The sequence below is a fragment of the Battus philenor genome, unplaced genomic scaffold (assembly GCF_028537555.1).
Source record: "Battus philenor isolate CCGP_79_NKW_IND1 unplaced genomic scaffold, ilBatPhil1.0.hap1 SCAF_16, whole genome shotgun sequence".
Lineage (NCBI taxonomy): Eukaryota > Metazoa > Arthropoda > Insecta > Lepidoptera > Papilionidae > Battus > Battus philenor.
Window position 1 is genome coordinate 10638142 of NW_027181678.1, and position 26853 is coordinate 10664994.

General features: G+C 32.2%; 1 protein-coding gene across 1 annotated transcript in view; it reads right to left on the reverse strand.

The window, feature by feature from the left end:
• Positions 1-26373, reverse strand: part of LOC137919153 (putative leucine-rich repeat-containing protein DDB_G0290503) — a 149507-nt gene extending 123134 nt beyond the window's left edge. The window contains exon 1 of the mRNA XM_068762135.1: positions 26035-26373. Within this exon, the coding sequence (XP_068618236.1) occupies positions 26035-26055 (21 nt within the window). The 5' untranslated portion in view covers positions 26056-26373. The remainder of the gene's footprint in view (positions 1-26034) is intronic.
• Between the last annotated feature and the right edge of the window lie 480 nt (positions 26374-26853).

Sequence of the window (26853 nt, forward strand, 5' to 3'; positions counted from 1 at the left end):
CTAAGCTGGGCGTTGTACGCAAACAAAATAAAAAAAAAACATATTTTACATTTGAATTAAGAATAACTTAATTAAATAATACAGTTTTTTATAATTTTCGTGCCCAACGGTGTTTAATATTTTTGTTATGAAATAATGGAGTGCCGTGACAAAGAGAGCCGAATTGCTATAACAGCAGTATACAGAGTATAGAATCAAATGAAATTTTTGATACTCTGTGACTCGTGATACTAGTCGTATAATGGATATTAATAAGTACAAAAAAACTTCGATTGCTCGTGACAGAAAAAGATCTGTCCATCTACGTAGCATTACGTAATATCGTATTAGTAATGTTTATAGTTAGACTAGATATTAGATATAACTAAGGAATATTAATGATCCAATTTATGTATAGTTTTATTTAATTATAAAGTTTCTTGAAATGATCTGACAGTAACCGTCAGTTTTTGTGACGGTTACTTTTATTTTTCATTAATTTATTCTTTTGAATATTTTTTTCCTCTTTTTGATAATATTATGGCGATTACATCATAAACTAATACAGATCAGGTAGAACATTGCAACAAAAATATTTAAAAGAAAGTACTGCAACAATAATATAATTGTCAACAGCTTCTAAAGAGGTCAAATTATTTCATTTGTCACACCTTCAAACAAATTTTGAATTCGTCGTTCTATATTTCTAAATAGCTAACGTTTACCTTGTCTTACGAAAAGTCATATGTGCGACCCCGACCGGATCTGAACCAGCCTCAAACCTGATGACGAATGGTAGTCGGGGAGCCATATGTCAATATTAAAATTAACTCATAAATTTCTTTAACCGCTTTCACTCCCGCGAGACATTCGTCTTCCCCACACTACGCCGTGCCCGGTGCGTGGCATTTCAACGGCGTACGACCGGTTTATCGAAAGTCCGCCCCAAATTTATTTCCTATAAGCTATATGTAAAACCTTAACTGTAAAGTTATTAACAGAACTATTAAACTATATTAGTTTTTTCATTCAGGCGTCCAAATTAAACATAAGGTATCAATTGCATAAACATTCTTTGCTAAGAATGTTTACGTAAACGGATTTGAAAAAATTGCAAATATAACTTTAAAATTTAGCCACGTGTGAAACGAAATCATATATAATTATCTAATAATAGCGATAACTGCGAGTTGAACACGCTGCACTTTAAATACTGATATCTTAAGAAAATTTAACTATGAGCTCATAACATTTCGGGTTTAAACAGGGTTAGATCGTATTAGATATCTCACACCACATCATTAAATACATGAAATGGAAAGTCTATTTAACTTTAGACATTTCAAGTTATGACAGCTCAAAACGTGAGTAAATAAAATACTTCCATACGTATGCATAAGCGGATTCCTTGAAGTCAGAAGTAATCAGTTCCTTCTACATTGACCAATACAATTCTAAAAACCTCGACTTTTCTTTTTATAAGGCAAGCAATAACACTGCGTGCACTAACTGAAAGCATAATATCGATATGGAATAATAACAGCCAACAGATCAAACTAGATGATGGTCAAAAAATAGGATATAAGTGATAGTATGAAAATAAATAAAAAATATGTTCATATATTCGCAGTACGATCTTGATTTTTTTGGACAAAAACCTTTAAAGGAGTGAATCTATAGTTCATTTGTTAGCAAAAAACTTTATTGTTTTTACACCTGTTTCCAATTAACCTGCATAAAGTGATCACTCTGAAATATCTGTTGAAATAGGACAGTCTAATAACTCCTGCCAATATAATGTCTGCAGGAACAGATAGTTAATAATAATCAATGTTAATATGTAGTGATTCGAAATTTGAAAACTCTTTTCTTCCTATATTAATTATCAGTATATTTTTTTAGAACCATTGATTTCTAACGTACCATACATTGCTAGGAAGTTAACTATAAATTCACCTCGTAAAACCTTTTACACCTAACCTATCACCATAATATAATAATTTAGTAATGAGTTAGTGGAAAAAACAAATCTAATAATGTAAGCTTATAAAGATATAGATAAAGTTATTTCTGAATACATGTGCAATAATTTAGATAATTCCGTGTCAAGCGCGCTTGATGCATAATAAACGATATTTCTACAAACGGAGTGGGTGGCTGGATTGCTATTTCGGGAGCCCGCTAATGGTGACGTCGGCCAATAAAACCACGTGGATCGTACGACGCATTTGACTCTGAGCCCGTATACACACAAAATCCAGGAACAAACGAAAATATTTCAAATTGCCTAGTTGCTTTTTGTGAATATAGCATCTTCGTCTGCTTACATTACGAAACCAAAGAAGACATACATTGTATGATCATAGGTGTTTCCAACATGGACAGTGAAACTGAGAGAAAGAATCGATGCCATACCCATGTATTTTTAGCACTATTATTTTAAGAAAAATGTTGCAAAAATCATAGACCCAGTATTGCACTGATATCTAAATTGTCAATAAGTTCAAGCTTAAGTCATCTCTTTCTGCAATCAATCTTTCTCCAATTTTTAAATACTCTGGCTACGTTACGTGAAATAATAACGACGAAATAAATCTGTGTATATAGTGCCTCGGTAAGAGAGAAATGATAAAGAACTGAAAAAAGAGCCGTGATACGAGCCCCATGACGACGATTGTGTTGCCAAGAAAACGCGACATAGAATTAGAAGAAAAACAAATTTTTTAACCACTTATGAAAGTGACTAAGAAATATAAATAACCATTAAAACACGTTTCAAAGTAAACAAAAATTAAAATGTTATGTTTACTATTAAATGAACTTTATGAATAAAAACTTCCTGTGGTTTTAAATCTATTGTGGTAATACATCTTAATCGTTTCGTAATAGAATGTCGTGTCCGCCTAGAAACACCTTGACGGAACCGATGATAAGCTCTATTCACGCTGCCCTTTCCTCTGCTTTCCACAGGACATTGTTAATTGAGAGTCCAATTATTGACTTGATTTGATCGGTCAAGTAATAACAATGATTGTTCCACGTAGTATTTTACTATCTACTAGCGATTCATTGTTAACATATTGTGAAGATCTTAGTATTGATTTTGAATTGATATTGCAAGTTTATAAAGTATAATAATAAGAATGATCCGTTAACGTGATGTAAATTACGCCCCGTGTCCTCTATTCAAAAGGAAACCACTAACAACTGGATTATGAAGATGGCAAATCTCCTCGTCTCAATCTTTGCGGTTAAAAGAAACACCGCAATGTCACATTGCTTATCGGACGGTAATCTATCTGACAGCGTAGTGCGGAGGCAGGAAGCGGTTTGATATAAATAAATTTGTAGAGTAAAAGAAATATTTATTTAAATTCGTGTAGCGGAAACAAAATAGAGCTCTATTCTCGACGCATGTCGCTGTTTCTCGTTGAGGATAAAAATATATTTAGCGCTATGTGGCGGCTAATATTTTAAATGCATTTAAATTGTTCACAATTTTATTTTTGCAATTTTTAAAATTGAATTATAAAATTGATTTATAAAATTGAATTTAATAAACTTGTATATATAAATATTCTAAAAGTATAAACTTTTATATGAATGTTGACATAATTGTGAGATAACACTTTTTTGATACTTAAATTACTTATTTTTATAGAATCTAGACCATCACGATGTTTACTTTATGATAATTGTCATCGACTCTCTGAACTTAGTATCCATTATTTCTAATACAAACTCCTGCGCAACTTCTAAGATTTTTTCTATTGCATTATCGCTTGGTAATAGAAAATATACACCGCAATAGAATTCATTTACATCAGTCGTTCCCAACCTTTTTTATAAGGACCTCAAAAATATATTACTCAAAGAGTTGCACACACTGCAACGCCTCCGGTAATTACAGGCAGTGGTTCATAGGAGACCAAAAAAACCGCAGCGTAGAAGGTCCGACGTTGGCGGACGAACTTGTTAAGGTTATGGGAAGAAAATCGAGAAGCGACGATGACCATAAAGGTCAACTTTATTTATTGACCTGATATAACTGGCCAACAATAAAAAATCTGAAGGCCGTAGATTGAATACATTATTAATAAAAAACTTCGAAGTGTATCTGTATGCTTTACAAGTTTCTATAGGCTTTCTATACTCATTTAGATTAAATGCCATATTCTCATTAAACCGATCTATAATTAGCAGGGGTACCGTCACAACGTAACACTATCCCCGCATCCTTATCTTGCAATTACGTTTACGAGCACCTACATAGACGGTACACATATGTGTGCGTGACTAACGTAATTAACATAACAATGTGTGCATATTATCACATTAGCGTAACAATACGTTGTTATTTAAAAGTAAAATAAAAAGTATTTAAATAATTACAATAGTACACGCTATAACAACTACGTGGACAGAAGTTATAAAGTCCTTTTTATTTTCGTTTTTTTCAGTTGTTAGGACATGTCAATCCTATTGTGACCATCATAAATGTTACCCCTTAAACCATTCAAAAATCGTCGACAACACGAGACTCTGGAAAATAATCTAACCGCTTCTGATTTTGATTTCGACAAAAAAGTTTGTGTCAACTTCGTACATACAAATTTCAGTTGTTTCGACATTGACCCACCTTTAATTCGATTCGTGAAACATTCTATGTACATAACACATAATGCAGAATCTCTTCAATTCCATACAAACTACAGATAGGAGAATCGACTTTTTCATTAAATATGAAAACTTCATAGTAAGAAGAAGCTTGAACGTATAAATCTGTCCTCTGAATGTCTAAATCCAAAATATCTATATGAAATTTCTATGAATACGTTAACATCTTTTTTGAAACATGACAAATGTACATATTAAAATTACCATTTTAATTCGGTAAAGGTTAACGATAATTTAATGTATTTTTAAAAATAATATATACTATATTAGAATAATACACCATTTCGGGCTGCATGTATTCCTTTTTAATCTATGTGTTAACAGATGACAACTCTCGATTGAAGATTTTAAATTTGCAACTTAGAAAAAATATTTCACGGTGCTGTTATTTAAGATATATAAATGTTGAGAAGGACATAACATTTAAAATAATGGATATCAAATGTCGTTTCACAGAAGCACCACTTTCATTTATTTTATTCGTTGACCTTTTAAATAAATCTTTCTTATATAAATTGAAATAAATTTAAAAAAAACTATTGTATATACCTAATTGTGTTTTAAAAAATGCAGTTTATTTTTTAATTCGGCAGTTTGTTTATTATTCTGCTATTATAAATACATTCTTAACCCGGGCAGTACAAAATACGAACAAAAAGCGCGGCAAACTGCTAAGCTATTTTATTTGCGTTCGTATTATTTCGTATAACACCGCGAAATATAACCATTTAAATATACGAGAGTAATTAATAAACAGAGTTAAATAAATTAGCACTGCTAAACCTTATATGCTTTTTTCAATAACACAAAACTGTTCTATTATTTTCGTAGTTTATACAAAATGCTATTTTATTTTAAATCTTTTCATTTTTAATTGTATACGTTCACAGAATTAACCTTTTTTATAACCTTGACTTTCGACATTTGAATACAATGTCCGATTTGTTGTCTGTTTACAGCACTAATTTATACAGTAGAGGTTATATTTTTAAGAGATGTTATAAATTTATGAAAGATTGTCGACTTTTGTTTTGAAATTCAGTTTTTTTTATGAGTATATATACCAGACGACCTTAACAAGGAGGACGCTGGGTGCAAGCGACTTCCTACCGGACCGTTAGGAAATCTATGGGGGTAGCCTACGTCGAGCATTGGAAGTCTTACTGCTGAAATTACGATGGTATTTAAAGATTTAGAAAACATTGTAGCAATAATCGTTAATCGCATAAGAGGCGTATAATAACGCCGCAAAGTTTAAAGAGCAATTACAAAAAGTTTACGGATTTACGTAAAAGCGTTCAGCTTAATACATTCTAGTTACTTAGTACTTAAATGGCGTGGGCTACATTGACATACAAATACAGCCAACATAACCTGAAACTCGCTGCACTTCGATGCATTCAAAAATATCTTTCCTGAATGCATGTGCAGGGTTCAACCGTAAATGGATACAAATAGTGCATTTGAAAACGTACTTTATATGGTATACTCTGTTCGATCTACACGTCGTGAGATAAGGATTGAGGTATTTTTGTTGAAATCCTTTGAGAACGATACCCGATACGTTAAGTTTGTGGAACATGTTCGTAAAAGGTTGTCTGCAAATGTTGATTTAGTCATCTACGATGACTAACGCTTTACCCAAGTATTTATTTGCGAATTAAATTCTAGTCTTAATTTTACTCAACTTAAACTGTTTTTATAATTAGTCACAACAGCGATTTTATTATTTGTAACCTTAATTAATGTGTTTACTTGCTGAAATTACTCACTACGTAATAATAATCTTAATAGAATAAGATCATCATCGTCGTTATTGTTTCAGTCGTAGAACGTTCGCGACCGGACTTAGGTCCTCAGCGAAGAACTGAGACCATTAAGAAGCGTCCTGTGTCTTCCTTGCTTAGGTTATCTGTCAACCTTGTGAATTAATGTCATATGCTGCTCTTGCCAGTTAGTGGTCTCCGCTCCAGAACCTTAAGGCTCCAGCGGCCATTTGTTCTACTCTCAATGTGACCTGCTCATTGCTACTTCAACTTGCCAATCCGGTTACGGAGTTGGGACAGGAATAATATAACAATTAAAAATTATACAATATTTACTATGCGAATAATATGATCTAGGACGTAAAAAGAAAATATGATTTGCTTGATGTTTCGTCTCTCTTGCAAATCGAATAAACAACTTCTATTCCTAACAAGCATTTACAAATTCTAATGTTGTAACAACACAATGCAAGCAGTTTATAAAGAAACGAAAGTGTTAAAACCTTAAACACCGTAATATTTCAGTGGATGTTTACAATGTTCTGTGTAACCTTGCTAAAACAGTGGCATGCTATTACAGCGGAATGTAAATAGATCTCGCTCACACGGACGCCGTCACGGACAGCGCGCGCGGCGGGAAAATGTGGCGGGAAAATGCGGCGAAATCGAACGCGAAGCTAACGAAGTGAAATGATTGGCGACGTCGATCTACCGTGAACTAGTTACGGTAATGAGATGGCAATGACGGGACCGCACGCGACCTGCACCCACGTTACTCTTACACAGCTTTCACGATCTGTGACACAAGCGTTTTTAATCTGTGGGACCATTTTTTATCTGTGATTGAACGTGGTTTAACTGCGACTACAATGTAACATTGTTTTGACATTATTACGTCATTTTACTAGTCGATTTTTCATATAAAAATACTTGCTATGTAACTCTCATTATCAAGTGAATATCAATATTACAGTGAGATGTCAGGGTACATATAAATAAGTTATAATGTGATTTTTAAATTAAACAGGAGTACGTTTTAATCTCGATATCTCAAAACTTTGAGATACACACGTTCGGCGACGATGAAGTGCAAACAGGTTTATTCAAGTTCGTATACAATCAATTATTTTCATTAATTTTTAAACTAAAATACATAAACTAATTTTAAATTTAGTACGGTAATTTTTAATTAAATCTACGTATTAGTAATCCCATACAAACTCAGTCAACACTGATATTAATAAGTTCTTTCAAAAATATTAATCCGCGCACTAGCGTGGATATTTGCATATTTGGATCGGCAATAAAAAATAAAAAGCAAAACCCAGAATTTACCAAAAAAAAAGTTGACTAAAAACATACAAAAGTTCAACTTCAAACTTTGTCTCTGTCTTTTTGTAATTCATACAATAATTTTAATAAATATTGTTCACCCATTAGCAAAGCAAAATATAAAGGCAAAATTAAAAAATAATGTACCTATCCTATCAAAAAAACTAAAAATGACGTTATATTATGAGACTTTACATTAAGATCTTCGAAAAACACTGGATGCTGGCGGCATCTAATCGGTCGTATTAAATATTATTTATTCATATTATAGAAGAAAGGAAATGGGGGAATTATTTGGTATAGTTCCGATGCACACACTAAAAAATGTTGTCTATAAAATACCGATAAACTGGAAACTTTTCGCAGATACTCTAAACTTAGAACCTTAGCGCTTATCAAAGTATCTTTACCAATCAGCCTCTTGGCTCATCTCTGTGTGGATTTTAAAGCTTCAAACTGGTACTCCGCCGATCTATGATGATGATATTAAATATAAATTTAGTGGAATTTAGTTAATTTGTTTAAATATTAAATTATTCTATTCAGTCATATGTTAATTACGACTGAAAATCACTTTCACACAATGTATTTTACATACATTACTGCAAACTGCATATACGACCTTAGCAGCTCATCCGACATTGATGTATGTTTTTAATAATTTCCCGAACCTTCAACACCTTATAAGGTTACTAGTAGGTAATGTGAGTAATTTATCTTGGACGGATATCGAAGTTAAGACAGGACTTATAAGGTACCTGTACAGACACGTATAGTAAGGTTATAAATAAATATTTGGGTCACGTTGCGTATAACTACCATTTGTAATTAAGAAATGTGAATAACGTGATACAAGTTTGGAATTAAGAAATGTAAATAACCATAAAAAAGCATTTTAAAAGCTACCATTATAGCTAGAATCTTAGGAGGTTTATTTAATCAATTGCATCAGTTCTACTATAGGAAATAAATATCGTTTTATTTGAAATTATGTTATTATATTCAAATAATAAACATGCTAATCCATTACATCTATGACTATGAATTATATTTTCAATTCTGTATAGTACTGAAATTATAATTTTGTAAAAATTCTATTTCTATACAGAGTGTCACGTAATAAATGGATAATCCTAGACTGCCTTATAGCTAACAAGAACTTAAAATAAACATTCAAAAAAATTACAATCATGGGCCAAAATATGATGTTCTGAAGATTAACTTTTTTATTGACTTAACTGTACTTTCATAGACACTACGGTCGTAAACTAGCGAAAATTGTTGCGTTTTTGGTTTTACCTTACTGTTCATAGACATTTTTATAGAAATGTGGTAAACTGTATAAGTACGTATTGTAATTTTAGTAAAAAAAAATTAAAATTTGACTTTGAAATTTTTTATACAAAGTGTGATGGCCTTTGGTGAAGAAAAAATGTATTAAATCCTGAGTAACTATTTCAAGAATATGTGCAGTTAATAATGTTTACAAAATGACATAATACATAATTATATTTACCGTAAATACACAGTGATTACCAAAATGTTGATGCTTGAAGTAGCCAGCGCCTTTTGACGGCCTTAATACGATCGTTTGGAGTTATATTCTGTTAAAGGTAATTTATTCGAAAGAAAATAAATAACGTCACTAGGTTACATCTCGTTATATATCCTATAATAAAACGTTAAACACAAGTCGTGACTTAGTACAAGAGTGTGAAATATTTACATTGGCATTAGACCGCTCCTACACTAGAGCTGTTAATTTTAGACGTGCGTGCGCATCCGTTCTACCCACAGGCCCAATGTTCCTACATAAACCTAAATGTTAACAGCGTACTTTGGAACATTCTACAACGATATGACTGCCATTAACTATTTACTTCAATTATAGCAATTCATGTAATACTGTTGTTTTAATACGTGATAACTTTGTCGCTTACGTAGTCGATGTCTGTTAAAGCAAGAATTTATAGACGAATGCATCAGTCTATACTATTTTCATCGGAAAACTCTAAGAAAATGCGCATTCAATCGTATAAAGTTGTGCCCAATGACGAAAGTTTAGGACCATTTTGTGTCAACCCCTTGCCTTCGTTTGCAAACTCACAATCGCTCAACGAGCCATGGAGAAGGCTATGCTCAGGGTTTCTTTACAAGACCGAATCCGAATGTTCAGAAATACATTATCACTGTTGTGATAGTTGATATTGTGTTCGAATCTTTTTATTAAAACTAATTAAGACTGTTTCGCGGTACCCTTTCGCAAGTCTTGAGCATTATTTATGATGCCAGCCTAGACTTTTTAGTTTTAAATTCTTTAAGGAAGATTCTATTTCTTATTAAAAAAATTTAGCATAGGGTTGTAGGTAAGTATTCTCTGCAAATTAATTTATTTATTCCACATTTAGTTAATAAATAAAATTATCAATTTGAAATATTTAACAACAATTTTTTTCTTCTGTTGGAATGCGACTGGCAAATAACTCCTGGCAGTACAATATCTGGACAGCTATAACACTATTAGATAAAAATGTCATGTCCATTGTGTGAGATCTTAATAGAGCCTCACGAGTATCATGTACAGCCTAAACTTGTTCACTACTTAAGATGTCTGGTAGAGATATGAAACTTTACATATACTTTGTCTAATATTTTAGACAGCTTTTAATGTAAAAATTCCGGGATTAATGAATAGGTCAGTTTTACATGACAAAAATATTTTAAATATTTTTGGGTTAAGGTATATTATGTGATATTCATTATTTTGGATTATTCTTTTAATTAGTTCATGCTTCATACTTCATAGTATATTTGCTTATATTTAAGATACTCGTTGTTTTGTAACGTATTTACCTTCCAGGGTACCAAACTACCACCTCAGCTCTACGATTAAACAGTGATAACACTCTGAAGCGTGTTGAGAACATTTTTAATTTATATAACGAAACATACCATAATCATGTTATACAAACTCCATTGTTTTAGCCTTCCACTGCGAGACAAAAGCCTCCCCTCTAAATTTCTAATAGGAACGAATGGAAGCGGCCTGCAACAAACGTCATTTGATGATCGTAACAAAAAAAAGTTGACATCTAACGCTACGACTACCTTTCCTGTCATACAAACATATAAATTTCAAATTTTTATCGATGATGTTATTGAAAAGCTTCAATGTCATATTTTATCGATGATATTATTGAAATTTTTTTTATATATATTTTAAATTTAAATTATGGTCCTCATTCAAACATACAATACGCAAGTTCTTATGTCACAAAATATTACATTTTTTTTTAAATAATTAGTGAGAAAATGAAGTAAAATAACTTTAAATATAGTTCAGACATTAAGAAATATGTGTGTTAATGTTTTGTACATTATGAACACGAAACATTTTTAATTTTTATCTTCTTAATATTCGAAACAAAAACTTTATTTGGTATAAATATTACGATCCATTAAAACACTCGGCTGTGTAATGTAGTTTTAACACGACAAGTGATCGACTAAGCTAATGATGCGTTATATTGAGTGCGCACATAAAAAGTTAAATTTAAAATAAAAAAACTTAAATCTGCCAGATGTAACCCCAATAAGATCGGTAAGCGATACAGCGAGTTGCAAAATGATACCAGTTTACATTCACTTCACATTTCCAACGCCTCGGCCGCTGATTGATGCGATTACGAACCAGTCTGTTACAATGTTTTACCTGTAAAAAAAACTTTTATAAAAACCCAAACGAATTAATAAATTTCGACTATATTAGTAAGGTATACATATCGCATCCTGTGGTGGAGACTTGAACGCTTAAACCATATGCAGGCTTGTGTGGACAAAGCGCAAAATAAGTAAGAAAAGGACCAATATTTAGCCACATCCGCACATGCAGTGGTAATCGTGCAACAAAGTGCACCGCCCGCCAGCCCGCTGATATATGCGTATGCGGCAAACAATGCGAATTACACAACTGCCACTGTTAAACCACTCAACACGTGTTTCACCCTTCCACGGGGCATCTTCAGGAGTTATGTTACACCGATTAGTGTCAAACACAGAGTACCATATTATTACCGAATTGGGAGAAAACCGAGCTATTTGATCGGTTGGATGGAAGCCCCATGAAGTGAGCCGGCGCAAGGGATCCCTTGTATGAAGGTGTCATTCGTGTGTTTAGTATTTCGACTTAAGGGCTCCTGAAATATTTTTAACCGAACAGTCGAAGAAGGGCAGCTCGAATCAGGTAGGATGAAATACGGATCTTGAAAAACGAAAGCAACCAACATAGCTCAATGATTTGGCGAATTGAAGTGGAAGTTTGCAATTAATTAATATACAGCACAGATCGGATGGCCGCAAAGTCGTTGAATTTGTGGAGTGGAGACCGCGGATCGACAAGCGTAAGCGGAACACGTCTCATGAACGGAGATACGACCTTGTTAAGGTCGTCGGTAGATATTTGATTCACGGCTACTGACCTCACTGGGAATATATAGAGGGGCCTTTATCTGTAGAAGAAATAAAGACTACTGTTAGTCTTTACCAGCGTAGTCAATAATAAATGAAAATAAATATACGAACGACCAGACAAACTAAAAACTTGCACTTACAGGAGTCACAATTATTTTATTTACTTTCGCTTCCACGTTCCAAATTCAAATACGAACACTTTTAGTTAGTTGTTGTTGAGATTTTTTTTTTGAGAATAATTTTGAAATCGTGATGTACCGCGTCTCGTATTCGAAACTATTAGGACCTTGAATGGAACTACAATTTGAATACGTATACATTACGGTTGGTTAACATTCGAATGGAAAAGTATATACTCACAATTATACGGAAATTTTAGGTAAACAAAACAAGTTACCCTTACCTTCTTCGTTAACTGTTTTAACTGGTACAAACAAAAAGTTTACAGTAAAAATTATAAATATCATTTAAACCGGAATCTAAATGCTAAGATCACATCTCCAGCCCTTCACAATAGTTCTCAACACATTGTATGCATTACGATCCACTGAAAATGTATACATAATGCGATCAAAAAATTGGCTTTATGATTTACTGTCTTTTAATGTCTTGTAATTTTAAAACTGAATTATTGTTTAATCTTTTAATCATATAAACTGTTACATCGCCTATCAGAACGATTGACGTAAAAAACCTTGGATCTATACTGGTGGCAAGATGTAGATCACGCCTAGCTTTAATCTGTTTAAAAGGTAACAAAACCCGCGACATCCACGGCCCGGGCTATATTCTACTGTTTTGGCTATATTTTACTGTGTCCGCTATATTCTACTATTTTGGCTATATTCTACTGTTTTGGCTATATTCTACTGTTTTGGCCATATTCCACCGTTTACGCTATATTCTACTGTTTTGGCTATATTCTACTGTTTTGGCTATATTCTATTGTTTACGCCATATTCTACTGTTTTGGCTATATTCTACTGTTTTGGCTATATTCTACTGTTTTGGCTATATTCTACTGTTTACGCTATATTCTACTGTTTACGCTATATTCTACTGTTTTGGAGGTTTTTGAGGCCTCTCGTTTCCTTATAATTTTTAAAGACAGAAACATTTACTTAATTTTTTTCATTAATACATTTTTTTCCCTCTTCCTTCTGTCATATTTTCTCTCAATCTTCAACTTTCTCTTACATTTTTTCATGCATCGCCTTCCATCCTTCGCCACTTTTACAAACAATACTGCTACCCAATATCGCTTTATTAACATTTTGCATACGTTTTTTATTAATTTTATGTTTTAAATCATTGACTTACGTGACATCTATACTGTGACGAAAAGTTCTGAAGACACGTAATAAAATTAAGGAAAAAAGTATTTTGGTTAACACTTCTAAGTAAAGGCGACCTTCAATATGTATCTAATCTTAACATGTACAATACCTAACATATACCTACATGGTAAATCGATAACAAGTTATCGCAGATAATGTCTACATGCTCAACGTAAGAATCAGAGATTTCTTCGGGGTACGGACACTGAGTTTGAAATGTTTTCGTTGTAAATAACGAAAAAGTTCGCAATAAAAAAAATACTTTAAACGGTAACAGAAAATAGTTATTATTCTATTTAAAATCTTCAGTGTATCAAATTTAATTATTTAATGGCATTTAGGATCAACAAATCATGAAATTAGACGTTTTCTTTACGTTTTATAATACCACTGTAACGAATGTATAAAATCTTCTGTACAATGACGTTAACATAGATTTTAATTTTTAATATTGTTTTCTTTTTTATTAATTTATTAAGGTTTAAATATAAGCTTGCATAACTATGGCCAGGGTTGTATACGCCTACAACAGACAAACATATTTAATTTCGTACTTATTCAAGCGAAACTAATGTAATCTTATATTGCGTTTTGTTGTTGGCTCGCGTATTAAAAATGTTTTAAAAAATCAATTCGGTTGTGTCACAAAAATTCATGTCTTTGTTTTAATTTGGTACAATATTTCTTTAATAAAATACAACTATAGTAGTATTAAATGATTCCCAATTAAGGTTTTACAATCGCTTGTATCACTTCTGTACCAAGAAATCTCTCATTCGTCTTTATTTAATAATTGTACTGTTTTTTACTAACGTGTAATCTTCGAATATAAACTACGTAATTTATCTTAATGGTTAACAATAGCGAGCTAAATATAAATATGCGTTTACATGTGGTCAAGTTAGAACACATCTACCGCCAGCACCATGCGGACAAATTTTCTTGCTCTTGTGTTGTTTGTTCTTGTTTACCCTACAGCTGATTTCTATTTAACAAGTGATCGCAACATGACCTGGAGGTTGTAGAATAAAAAGTTATACCATAGGCCATTGCATGAAATAATGAAAGAGTTCTATTAATAACTTGAAAGTAACTTTTATTTACTGTTAAATAAAAAATACGAAGTTTATGAAAAATAACGTTTATGTATTATCGGTGAATAAAATTGTACCTATTAAAACATAAGAGGAATTGTAACATATACAGTTAGATAGGCAAAGCAATCAACCTTAAAATACAACGATTTAACTGTAATAATGTTGTAAAAAAGTGAAGTTTCAATGCGAAGTGGGTAACCCGAGTACATCGAGAACGGAAAACACTTTCATTGGTGTGAGCATGCGCGTATCTAAATACAAAGTGTAAAGTCGGTCGCACCTTTATCATTAAAGATAACACTCGTTGATAGTTCAGGAGAATGTAACGAAAGTAAAAGCGAAGGAACATAGTTAAATATATATACGATTAGAACCTTTTAGGTGTTTGTTCATTAGTATCTATGAAAACATAACTGATAACTGAAAAAACTCGTTTTCAATAATTTTCAAATTTTTAACTTTAAGTGTCACGTAATTTTATTACAGGTATAGCACGAAAGAAATTCTAAGACGAGACAATCTTTATCCTTAAAAGAGGCTTATGTATTGACCAGATAAAAGCAACATACGATTAACTTTTTGCTTAGAAATCATTAACTTCACATACGTAAAAGAATTTGTTTAAGGGTATATGCAGCAAACTTTAGAACAATTACCCATTTAAAGACTATTTTAAAAAAGTAATTATTCATGAATACTATCAAAGTATTTCTGTTTATTTATTAAGGAATTAATTAAATTAAAAATTAGTACACATTACTTTACATATTGATTACGTATATCAATAATAGGATAGTGTAATTTGAAATATGTTTTACAAATGAGCATAGACGTGAACTAAAAAGTACGGTAACTTTTTATTATTATTTTAAAATAGAATTCCGTTCACCGCTCCGAAAATTAAATTGAAAATATTAGTTTCCCTACTTTGAAAATATTCATGAACGCTACACCAAATTCAATATTATATGAACATTGAAAGAGTTTAATATATCGATACATCATCCACGAAAAATTCAGAGCAATCCGTAATATTGCTGAAATACCTCTATCGCTGTTTAATCTTGAACAGTAAAGACTTTTCATAAAATGTTTCCTTGGGTTAATAAGAAACAACTGAAATAAAATGTACATTTTTATACCATAATTATATGTATTAGCATATTAGTATATAGATATGTATTAGCGAGGTAATAATCAATTTCTCAATAACGATGTTTTACAACTTCTACGAGATCTAACAATTATATTTAGAAATATATTTTAGATTACACTGTGATTGAATATAGGTGTAAAAACTTTTAAGGAGTGAATGTATAGCTCATTTGTCAGAAAAAAACCTATAAAATTGTTATCTATTATCATTCCCATATTTGAATCAAGATGATCATTGTGAAATATGAAATATTTATATTGTAATGCGACTGGCCAATAGCTTCTGACAGTACAAAGTCTGCATAGATAAGTAGTAAGCAATAAATAAATTTTATTATATTATAGCAATCTGAATTTTGAAAACTCTTTTTCTTACTATATTATCTTTACTTTATTAAATATTTCATGACATTGAATTTTCGGACAAATTGTACCATACGCTTGGTTTTAATTGACAGAAAATTAAGTATACATTCACTACTTTAAAACTTTTATTTCTGTAACTCATCACCAAAATATAATAATTTAGTGATGGAAAAATTTTAAAGATAAAACAAAAGATATTTAGAAATACACGTGCACTAAATTAAATAATTCTGTACAAGCGCGGTTGATGCATAAAAACGATATTTCTGCAAACGAAGTGGGTGTCTGGATTGCTATTTCGTAGGTACTGTTTTGTACATTTATTGTACAGAGCTGTACATTAACTCCTTTTAAAGTTTTACATCTATAATCAATAACCCTTTGTGCAAACATTAATTGACCGCAAATGAGCTGTATGTTTTTTCATAACCTCCGTTGTTGTGCGCCTCTCATGCACCAGCTTTTTGTGCGAAACGGCCTTTTACATTTTCGATAAATTGACATGTCTTTTATTTTCCCTCTCCTTCCAGTCTTCACATAATTGTTCAGTCACTCTTCTAACATATACCACATATTTTTAATATATATAAATAACATTCTCATTCATTCTAAATTTCCTTCTTTACATAGCTTTTCATCCTCTCCTCAACTATAACAGTCTAGTTCTGCTTATTTATTTGTAATACAGATATATATTTATCAGTGTATAGTTCTTCGATTTTTCTTTATTTAGATATTTAATGTTAATTTTAATTTTATTACCTTATCCTATTACTTTCACTGTTGTTCTTTGTTTTTATTTTAATATGTAAATCTTTTACACCTTTAACCTATTATCAATATATTATACAGTATACAAATTTACAGTGACAAGAGAAAAAACCCATTAAAAGGAAAAAATTATTACAAGACATTTGTGATGCAATATATTTGCATCAACTTTACGTCTGTTACATAATATTTTTATGTAAGCAAGTGATAAGATATATCAATCATAAGGTTTTATGCCGAAACCTGTGAAATTTTTTAAACCTTATCTGTAAAACATATTTATTTGGTAATAATAATACGTTGACTAAATTCTATTTTCTTTATTTAATACAGAATTCAATTGGAATTTCAAAAAGACACACTTGTCGCTAACTATACGATTAGTAGAATTATAGTAAGTTATTTGATGAAGATTAGAATGCAAAGCGTTCGAAAGACGTTGGTAGCAGGCTGCTTCCAGCCGGTCCTATTAAAAATATAGGGAGAACACCCATATCCACTGGTGGATATTCTACGGCTGAAATAATAATAATTATGTAATGTATAAAATTTAGAAATCATTACAAATTCTTAACAGCAACAGAAGCTCTTCACACAAAAAAAAATTGTGACAGTATTATTTCAAAATTTGCTTGAGTAAAAGCGTCTTATTAATACCCTATTGTTACAAATCCGACCGAAGGCAAGTTTTTTGCGACGTAGTGGCGTCAACAAGTTCAATGCCCCAATTAGTAACGAAAATGTCGGATTGAAATAAGAGAAAAGTTACTTAGCTTGTCATAAAAGTTGATCGAAAAGTAATGTTAATTAGCAACTCCGGGTTTCTAAATCTATGTCGAAATCGACGAATATTTGTAGGTTTATATAAGTATCTAGTCGGTACTTTTAATTATACACACATATATGATTTTTGCCTTGCGATCGTAGGTCGCGGGTTTGATTCCAGGGATTCAACCTTGCACATTTTGTATAATAATTACATAGCAATGCCAATGCTCACGAGTTTCCATAAGATTAGTAGCACCATCCTCTACGTACCGTTATATCAAACTGCGATCACCAACCTGCCTTCCAAACGTGGTGAGTATGGTAAATCCCCCCATAAATATTATTGGCACATGCCTTGCAGTAAGCGATTATCGACAAAAAAGAGAGAGAAAAAGAGATGATTTATTATTATACGCTTTATTAGTTCATACTGTAGCAAGCAAACGTAACCAACCGAGAGTTTTGATTTTCATTATCAGCATGATTTCAGCCAACTTATAATACTGCTGGAAATCAGTCTACCTCAAAAATTTCCATAAAAACCAGTAGCGGTCTGCATCCAGTGTCGTCGACATTAACAAGGCCCTCTCTGCACCTTGTGTGTGGGACTACGCGACGCTTGTCGACCCGTGGTCTTCACAACCTTAGGGCCTGCGGCCATCTCTTCTGCGTCCTATGTAGCCTACATACGTTTTATATTAGATACGTTCGTTCGTGTACGGTTCTTATTTATGATTCGATGTAGAAAATTGATTCTATTAGTTTTTTTTTTCACCTGATAGTCGGTCAATCCTATATATACGTTAGAATTATCTACACAACACAAGCCAATTGCCAATAAGAACACTGTGTCATAACATTTGGCAAAGCTTTTGTGAAACAGCTGATCTGACCGAATTCTGGCAAACGTCCAAATGTAAAAAAAACTCAGGATTAAATTTAACTGCGAAAAGTTAGTTTTGCTTCATTTTCCCAATTTTTTTTTAAACATAGGGTAAGGTTCAAAACAATCAGTTGTCAAAATTCAATGTCCAAATGCATAAATCAGACATAACAAATATTACAAACGTCATTATTAAAAAATAAAAGTTAGGCTTACATTGAAAGACGCTAGTTTATTCTGTGCTATACATTATACAAGATATAAATAAACAAAAAATAGATTCACAATAAAATTGAAACGTCAGTAAAATTGTAATAATAAATATAAATTAATGAGTGTAAAAACCTTTTTGCAATAAACAACGACTTACGAAGAAAGTTCCCTGTTAGAACCACTGGGAATGGATCATCAAACGCATTTTATTAGCAATCATTTAGTGAAAGTGCCTTAATGTGCTATTTCACGGCAACGCACGAGGTAGCTTTAACCAAAAGATCCGCTAAACGGCTCTTTAATGTTTTCCGGGACTAGGTTAAATCGACCGATTTCACTCACGTCGCCACGCCTCATGTGAAGGGTTTACCAATTACTATTTACACGCAATTGTTATAATTTATTACCAATATTTGTCAGCATAATGTCGATGTCAATCTACGCATTGAACTAGGTTAAATAGATTCACAACTCTTGAATTAATAAATAAATTACTAACTTTAAGTATGTTATGGTTAATAAAATAGTTTTGAAGTATGACATCAAACAGATAAACATATTCAAGTTTATAATATAATCAGTTTTGAATCATGCCGTGGTCATGACCGAAATATTAGTTTCATAAAAACCGAAAGTTTTATTACGGAAGAGCACAATAATCCGATTACTTCTGTTACAATAGATACAAAGTTATACATAATATTAATTACAAAATATATCAATAACAGAATTGCTTTCAAGTACTCGCAGATTTTTTCCCGGTACAATCAAAATTTACTGGAATTCGTGAAATATTTTTAAATGAGTGATTTTGTGCTTAATGTAAAACATAATACCTCTCAAAATTGTGATAGGTGACCTATTTTGGTTATTTGAATTTTTGGATATTTTATAATATGTTTTCGTAACTCCTTCAGAGGTATGTCTATATTAACTTATATCGATCCATGTATTCGACCACTGACAACAACGTTAAAATTATTTAAATACAATGTAGCGAGCAGTGGTCACCCAACAGTTGAAGACTGAGATTTTCAATTGTAAGTCACGGGTTCGATTCCTGGGATACAGTCTCATATAATTCACACTTTGTGTATTAATGATATAGTGTTACCATTGCTCATATATTACTTTCCAGAGGATAGGCAGCAGCGTCTTCTGCCTACCATAATACCACACTGCGTTGACCAACCCGCCTGCCAACCGTGGCGATTGTAGTTACCCCATAGATATCTTTGTGAGAGGCCTGTACCTCACAATGGGTGTCTGTGGACTAAAACGACGAGTACAATTTAGACCTTCTCGAATATTCCATCTACCTATCAAATTTGAGTACTTTAAATCCTTAAGATACTACGTAGTTATCAAGGAATACGTTAACTTTAAAAACATTCAAAATACAATTGATGAACAAAAGGTCTATTTGGCAGTACATTCAACCTTGAGAATATTCTGGACTGACAACAAAAAATGCCCGCTATTATGCCAACAGCTACATAAGTGTGTAATTATGTAAGCGTGTAACATTCACGCATATAAACAGGTGATGCAAAAATGACATCTATCTCTATGACCATAAGATTGTAAATGTGACGCCAAGCTACGTTAGTGTAGGATAATGTTTTGAAGGTGAGAAATAAAATAAAAACAATGTCATTTCACTCAAGGTCTAGGCTGCTCTAGGTGATAATCATTGGTGTAATTTTTATGTATGCATGTGAAATATTTTATCAACCTACAGATTTCCTGAATTGAGAGGATAAAGGGCCTTTCGATATTCGTTGTGTGTTAAACAATTTTTTAGAAAGTCCTAAATGTAGTCATGCCAAATAGGTGAATAGACTGGCCTTAATAAATTTATGTGTAAAAATGCATTCAAAATCTTGTTGCTAAGCGAAAAATTTAAAAACGACTTGTACAATTCAGGCGTTTTTCATACTTTCGTTAAGGCACATAGAAGGAATATAAAGAAAAAATAGAAAACTTGCCACGATAACAGGTAAATCACAACACTACTTTTTTCATAGAGTAAATAAAAAATCTGACCCCAGTTTTCAAACATTTGATTTCAATCAAAACCAAAATATGGTTGTTTTAATATATAACATAATCACGTTATCACTAGAATCTTTAAAAATTTGTACAAAATAGAAAGGAAATGATAAAAAGGGTTGTTTATTATTGAGACATTATATTAATATAGAAAATGACGTTTTATTTATATATTTTCTATTGGACTGCAACAAGCCAGTAACTTTTGACAATTCGAAGTCTGTCGGGACAGCAGGACAAATAATTAGTTTCTCTGTGCGTTTATATTTTAAGCAGATTATTAATAAAGCACTTAAACTATATATTGAATAACAACAAAGATAATAAATTAAATTGATAAAGTCAACATCGCGTAACTGTGGCGAAACAGCTAAATTAAAAAAAAAAGTCTCATAATTTTTAAGAAGTAATTTTTGAGACGCAACATAAATTGTGTAAAGTTAACCCGCCGCACTTGTTGGCAGTGAAAGTTTATTGGTTGTGTTGTTGCCCAATCACTTCGAGAGCTTAAGGGATCCCAAACTTCCGAGTACATGTTACGTTGTGTCGAAACAAATAGTTCTACTTAGTTATATCCCAGCTGGCGGCAAGGGTCGCTAGATTTTCCGACGGGTTTTTTTTTCAATAATTTTTGTTCCTATTTATCGACTTCTAATACTAATACAACTGAGCTTTTAATTTTCCTAAGTAGTTGTTTTAATTCAAGGTAAAAAAAGGAATTAAAACAATTATTTATTTTTTTCGATTCGGAATATTTTTAATGAGAACGAGTCAAAGTGAGATCAAGGTGACTATAGCTATCATGGTATAACGTAGTCTCCTAAAAATATAACCGTAATCATATCTTAAAATACGATTAAAATCTATAAAAAAATTAATAAGTAGATAGTACAGTATAATTACGTAGTTTGTTATAGCCGTTAGCTATTGACCTTGTGCCTTTATAGAATCACCAATTAAACTATTATGGCGGTGTGATAGCTTCTCGAGTTACCTTGCAGGCGCATAAGGTAAGTTAAGTATATACAATGTACATTTATTGGACATCGACAACACAGATGTTAATGCTCATTTTCATCTCGAAAGAAAGATAATCTTTTGATACTTATGTATTATTTATACAGGGTGATTAGTCAGAGATCTAAAACTTTAAAGAGGCGAACGTATTGCTCATTTTTTGTCAATTAACATATAGCACGCTTTATCCAAAAATCAGAATAAGAAATAACAAAAAAAGTAATAATAATAGTTACATATTAAAATTTATTATTGTTTATTATCTGTTCTTGCAGAATTTACGGGCCGTTCACATTTCAATAGAGAAACTCTGGAGATAGATTACTTTATACATTCACTCCTAAAATTTTTTTCACCTATCACCAATCATCCTGTATATAGAGATATAAAATAATCTAAACGAGCCTGTTTTTAATTTATGCCAATGTGTAATTGCGCAGTATTTAATCGCATGTGTTTAACCCATATAAATTTTGTAATTTCTATTTACAATACATGACATATCGAAACCCACTAACTTTCTATATTTAATACATAATCATCGGACACTTTGATATAAAAAATGCATCATAAATTTGTTTTGTTTCTTTGTGTGAAAATATTAAATGGCCATCTACGTTACATGATTCATCATGATTTAATTAAGCCGTAAGTTTTCCGAAAATGATAGAGATATAAATAAATATTTACCCAAAATTGAAATGATGGCTTGTTACGGATAACACATGTATCTAATAAAACCCTTGATTGGGCAAGTGGGACAGACAGTTATGTGAGTAAAACTACAAACCAAATATGTAACTAGATACTTAAAAAATAGCACCAATTTGTTAATTTATCTATTAGTAACTGATCTAAGCCGCCTTCATAATTTCTTTGCTAGGAAAACTTTAGGTAAATAGGCATTGTAAAGTCCTGTTTTTCTGCTTATAGATACTAATAGCCCTAACTGAGCAGTAATGTTATAAATGTTAATAAAAGAACTACTTAAAAAGAGTAATCGAAACAAGTATGTATGATGTGCACAATTCTATTACATCTAACGTATAACGTTTTCATTTAAAAGGAAGCAATCATAAATAGAGATCTTTAAGTGATATCGTTCGACGCAGACGTAGGTTTGACGTACTCTGACATTGAAGACGATTACAATAGCCCCGTGTGGGCTGGGCTGACACATTCGTATCATATTACCTTCGCACTAAGAACGATGACCATAACCAACGTACAACTCGACACGTTCTAGACTTCATGTATGTGTTAACTTATAAATATGAAAGTATTACAACTACATTTGCAACGTTCTTTATTACTGGCCACTAAGACCAAAATTCTTTTTTGTTTTAAGTTATTCTTCCGAATTAAAATTCGAACGCTGCCATTGTGTTTGGATCAAAATTGACAATAGTCTTTGCATATGTATAAAACATATGACATCGATCACACTTGGTTTCAATTTTTCTCTTTACCAGGAAGGAACGAATACGTTCACGGATGGTTTCTCATCGCCATCCGCCATAACGAGTATATCCATATTATAACGTTTCAATATCACTATTTCAACATGTACAATGCAGAACTTAGGCCTCCCCATAGATTTTTAATAGGACCGGTTAGAAGCAACCTACATCCAGAGACTTTCAACGACCTTAACAAGCTCATCAATCTACCTTGTGGGTCCACGCCTACGTTCCCTTTCTCCCGTCTTCCCAGTCCGTGGTCTCTACTCCAGAATCTTCAAATCAAGAAAAGAATGTCAGAAAGAGACAAAATCTAGAATCATATTGAACTCTCTTGAACATTTTTGAACTTATATATTTCCAATTAACCGACGAGCTATCTAGTCCAGAACTCTACCAATAATGATAAAATTATTATTTATATTTTATAGACGATGATTTGATTAATTTTTAGTGAATCTATAATCCAAGATTAATCAAATATTATATATAAATAGTTATATCTATCTACTTCTTGATTTGTGTAAAGTTAATGGAAAATTTCTTATTACATTTATTCTGTTTATATTTTGACGGAAGGCTACTGTTGTCTTACCAGTATTTACGGATTCCTCGGGCTTGAGGAGGGAAAGCGAAGAGGGCCCTTAGAATGAACATCGTTTACGTAACTCAAATCGAGGACTCCCTCGGGAACCACGACTCGAGTCGTTACATCACTTACTATATTACGGAATTAAGTGTCCTTGAATGTAAATTCAAAAGTATGCAATATTCACATTATATGTAAAGCCGCAATGGGCCGAGTAGAGGTTAAGAACCGAAACGCTCTCTCTATGAGCGTTATCTTATATTCCAATAGTAGAAACGTTGCCCCGTATGTGTGATGAATCGATAAAACTTTTCAAATAAATTATTTAACACTTTAAAATAAATAACACGTTATAATAGCAAACATTTCAACACACAAAATAACATATGTACGTAAAAGAACAATATCATAGCATTGTTAAACAAACAAATTATTTGCTAATAAATTCACTAATAAAATAATTAACATTAATTCATTTTTTTTACGTATACACATACATTAAGTCGATACTTATGTAAAGTGCAAATCATCTACATAAAAACAAATTTCTGTGTGTGTTATCTGCGTGTTAATGTGTCCACTGTTGAAACATTGATCTTCCGAGGATTTGGACATAGTGAGTTAATATTTACTTCAAGGCATGTCGGTTTTGTAATAATGATTTCTAGCCTATGTTGAGATTCGTTAGTAAGAAAAGGACCAATATTTAGCCACTTCCGCACATGCAGTGGTAGTCGTGCAATGAAATGCACCGACAAACACATAACTCCTGAAGATGCCCCGTGGAGGGGTGAAATACGTGTTGAGTAATTTGGTGGTCGCGGTTGTGTGATTCGCATTGTTTGCCGCATACGCATTTATCAGCGGGCTGGCGGGCGGTGCATTTCATTGCATGACTGCCACTGCATGTGCGGAAGTGGCTAAATATTGGTCCTTTTCTTACTTAGGATGGACTTCCGCGAGGTAACGCCTGATTCCATTAAATATTTGAGATTAGTTAAGACTTCCAGAAGTCTTAACTACAGGTGATTTCGAATTATCTAGTCTTGTATCTAAAGACACTAATACACTGGTGACTAACCACATCAAGGATCCGATAGGACTTTATAATTCACAAGGTGAATAGGTCAAGCAGTACAAACCTAACTTAAGAAGTAGACTACAACCATTTATTGTTGTCATTTCACCTGTTAGATATCCACTACCGTACATAGGGTTCACCAATGCATTTCTAACAGGACCAATTAGAATTAGCCTGCATCAACCGTCTTCAGACGACGACAAGGTTGTTCATATTGAGGGGGACTTACGTTGCCGGTCAACAGTGTCCGCTCTAGAACAATCCCATTGGCTTTTTATTTTGAGCGCTATTTGGCTTGCCCACAGCCACTTCAATGTAAGTTAACCACTGGTCCAAACCCTAAGTTATCAGAGAAGATCCACTACGAAACTTTGTTTTTGTAGTTCAGTAAAACTATTGAAGAAGCTAAGAAAATAAAGTCCTTTTAAATGTAAATCACATTTTTAATAAATCTGATAATAGTGAGAATACGTAATTCAGTATATCCGACTACTGTGAATCAAATCCCATTGAGGTAACTGAAGACTGATAATATAATGAAGAATATATAACTGACATATTCTTCACCGAAAAACGTAGGTAACAATTATTACATTACTATTTGAAAAAACTGTCAAAAAACATGAAAACAAACTCAAATATTCGTCAATAAAATCATAATAAAAATCTAATTGTAACCCTAGTTTAATTTTTCTTATTGGAAATCTGTGGGAGGTTCCTTGATGATATCAAGGTAATTCTTTTAGCATTTAAAGCTGTCAGTTAAGAGAAATATATAACAATTAAAAATGTTCTTAATGTAATAAATACCGCTGATATAATATTACGACATTTTCGAATAAGTACTAATCTTGTGGACGAAATTTTCTAGTGCAATTCTCTATATCTTTCCTTATAAGGTATGACTAATGAAAATATTAAAATAGTAATAAGAATTCAAGTCCATTCGGTGAAAATGATTGTAGCGAAGAACAATAAGAGCTAGATTGCTCACTCTAAAAATAGCTTGCAATGTACTAACCATCATCATTGAAGTATGCATTGTTACTGCTTCAAAATTCGACCCCGTCCATCCTGGAGACGTCGGCTTACTCCAGGAACTCCTTCCGCACTGACATCACAATAATCAAAATAATCTCCGAAAAAACTTACACCGACAACACAAGGTCTCGTAAAAAACCAAACACAATAAAAGAAATAAAAACGAACACAAACAAATTCAATGATAAATTTGCAGTTTGATACGGATACTTTGATTTCAAGTCATACGACACCGATTTCAAAGAAGTCGCTATCAAAACAAAACACGATAAAGTTTGTAAATACGTCGCTTCACAACGCTGGAAACACAACCATTCCCTCCATGATATAACGCTGCACTGACTAGTCGGTTAAACGTTAACGTACAAGTTCGTTACTCTCACTCGCTTACACTACATTTACATCATACTATAGAGTGGGTCGAATATATTTTTGTTATTGCGGCAACATTTATGCATTCATTGCATTGCCTATTAAAGTGACAGGGTTCTTAGTGAAGAGGTATTTTAATTACAGTACGATGATTTAGTTCATTTAATAGATAAAACTTTGTCTCATTTACACAAGAATATTTTTGGATCATACTTCAATAAACAAATAATTATGATACAATCACCGATTGTTTCAAGAAAAAATTTTTGCCAATTATATTATACATTTGCTTCTTAAATACACTAAAATACTTTATACAACATTATAATAGCGTTCTAACTAGTAATAGTCGCAAACGCAATTTTACAGAACTAATCTAGAATTTATAACAAAACAATTGAATTTTAAATAATTTTTATTTGAAACT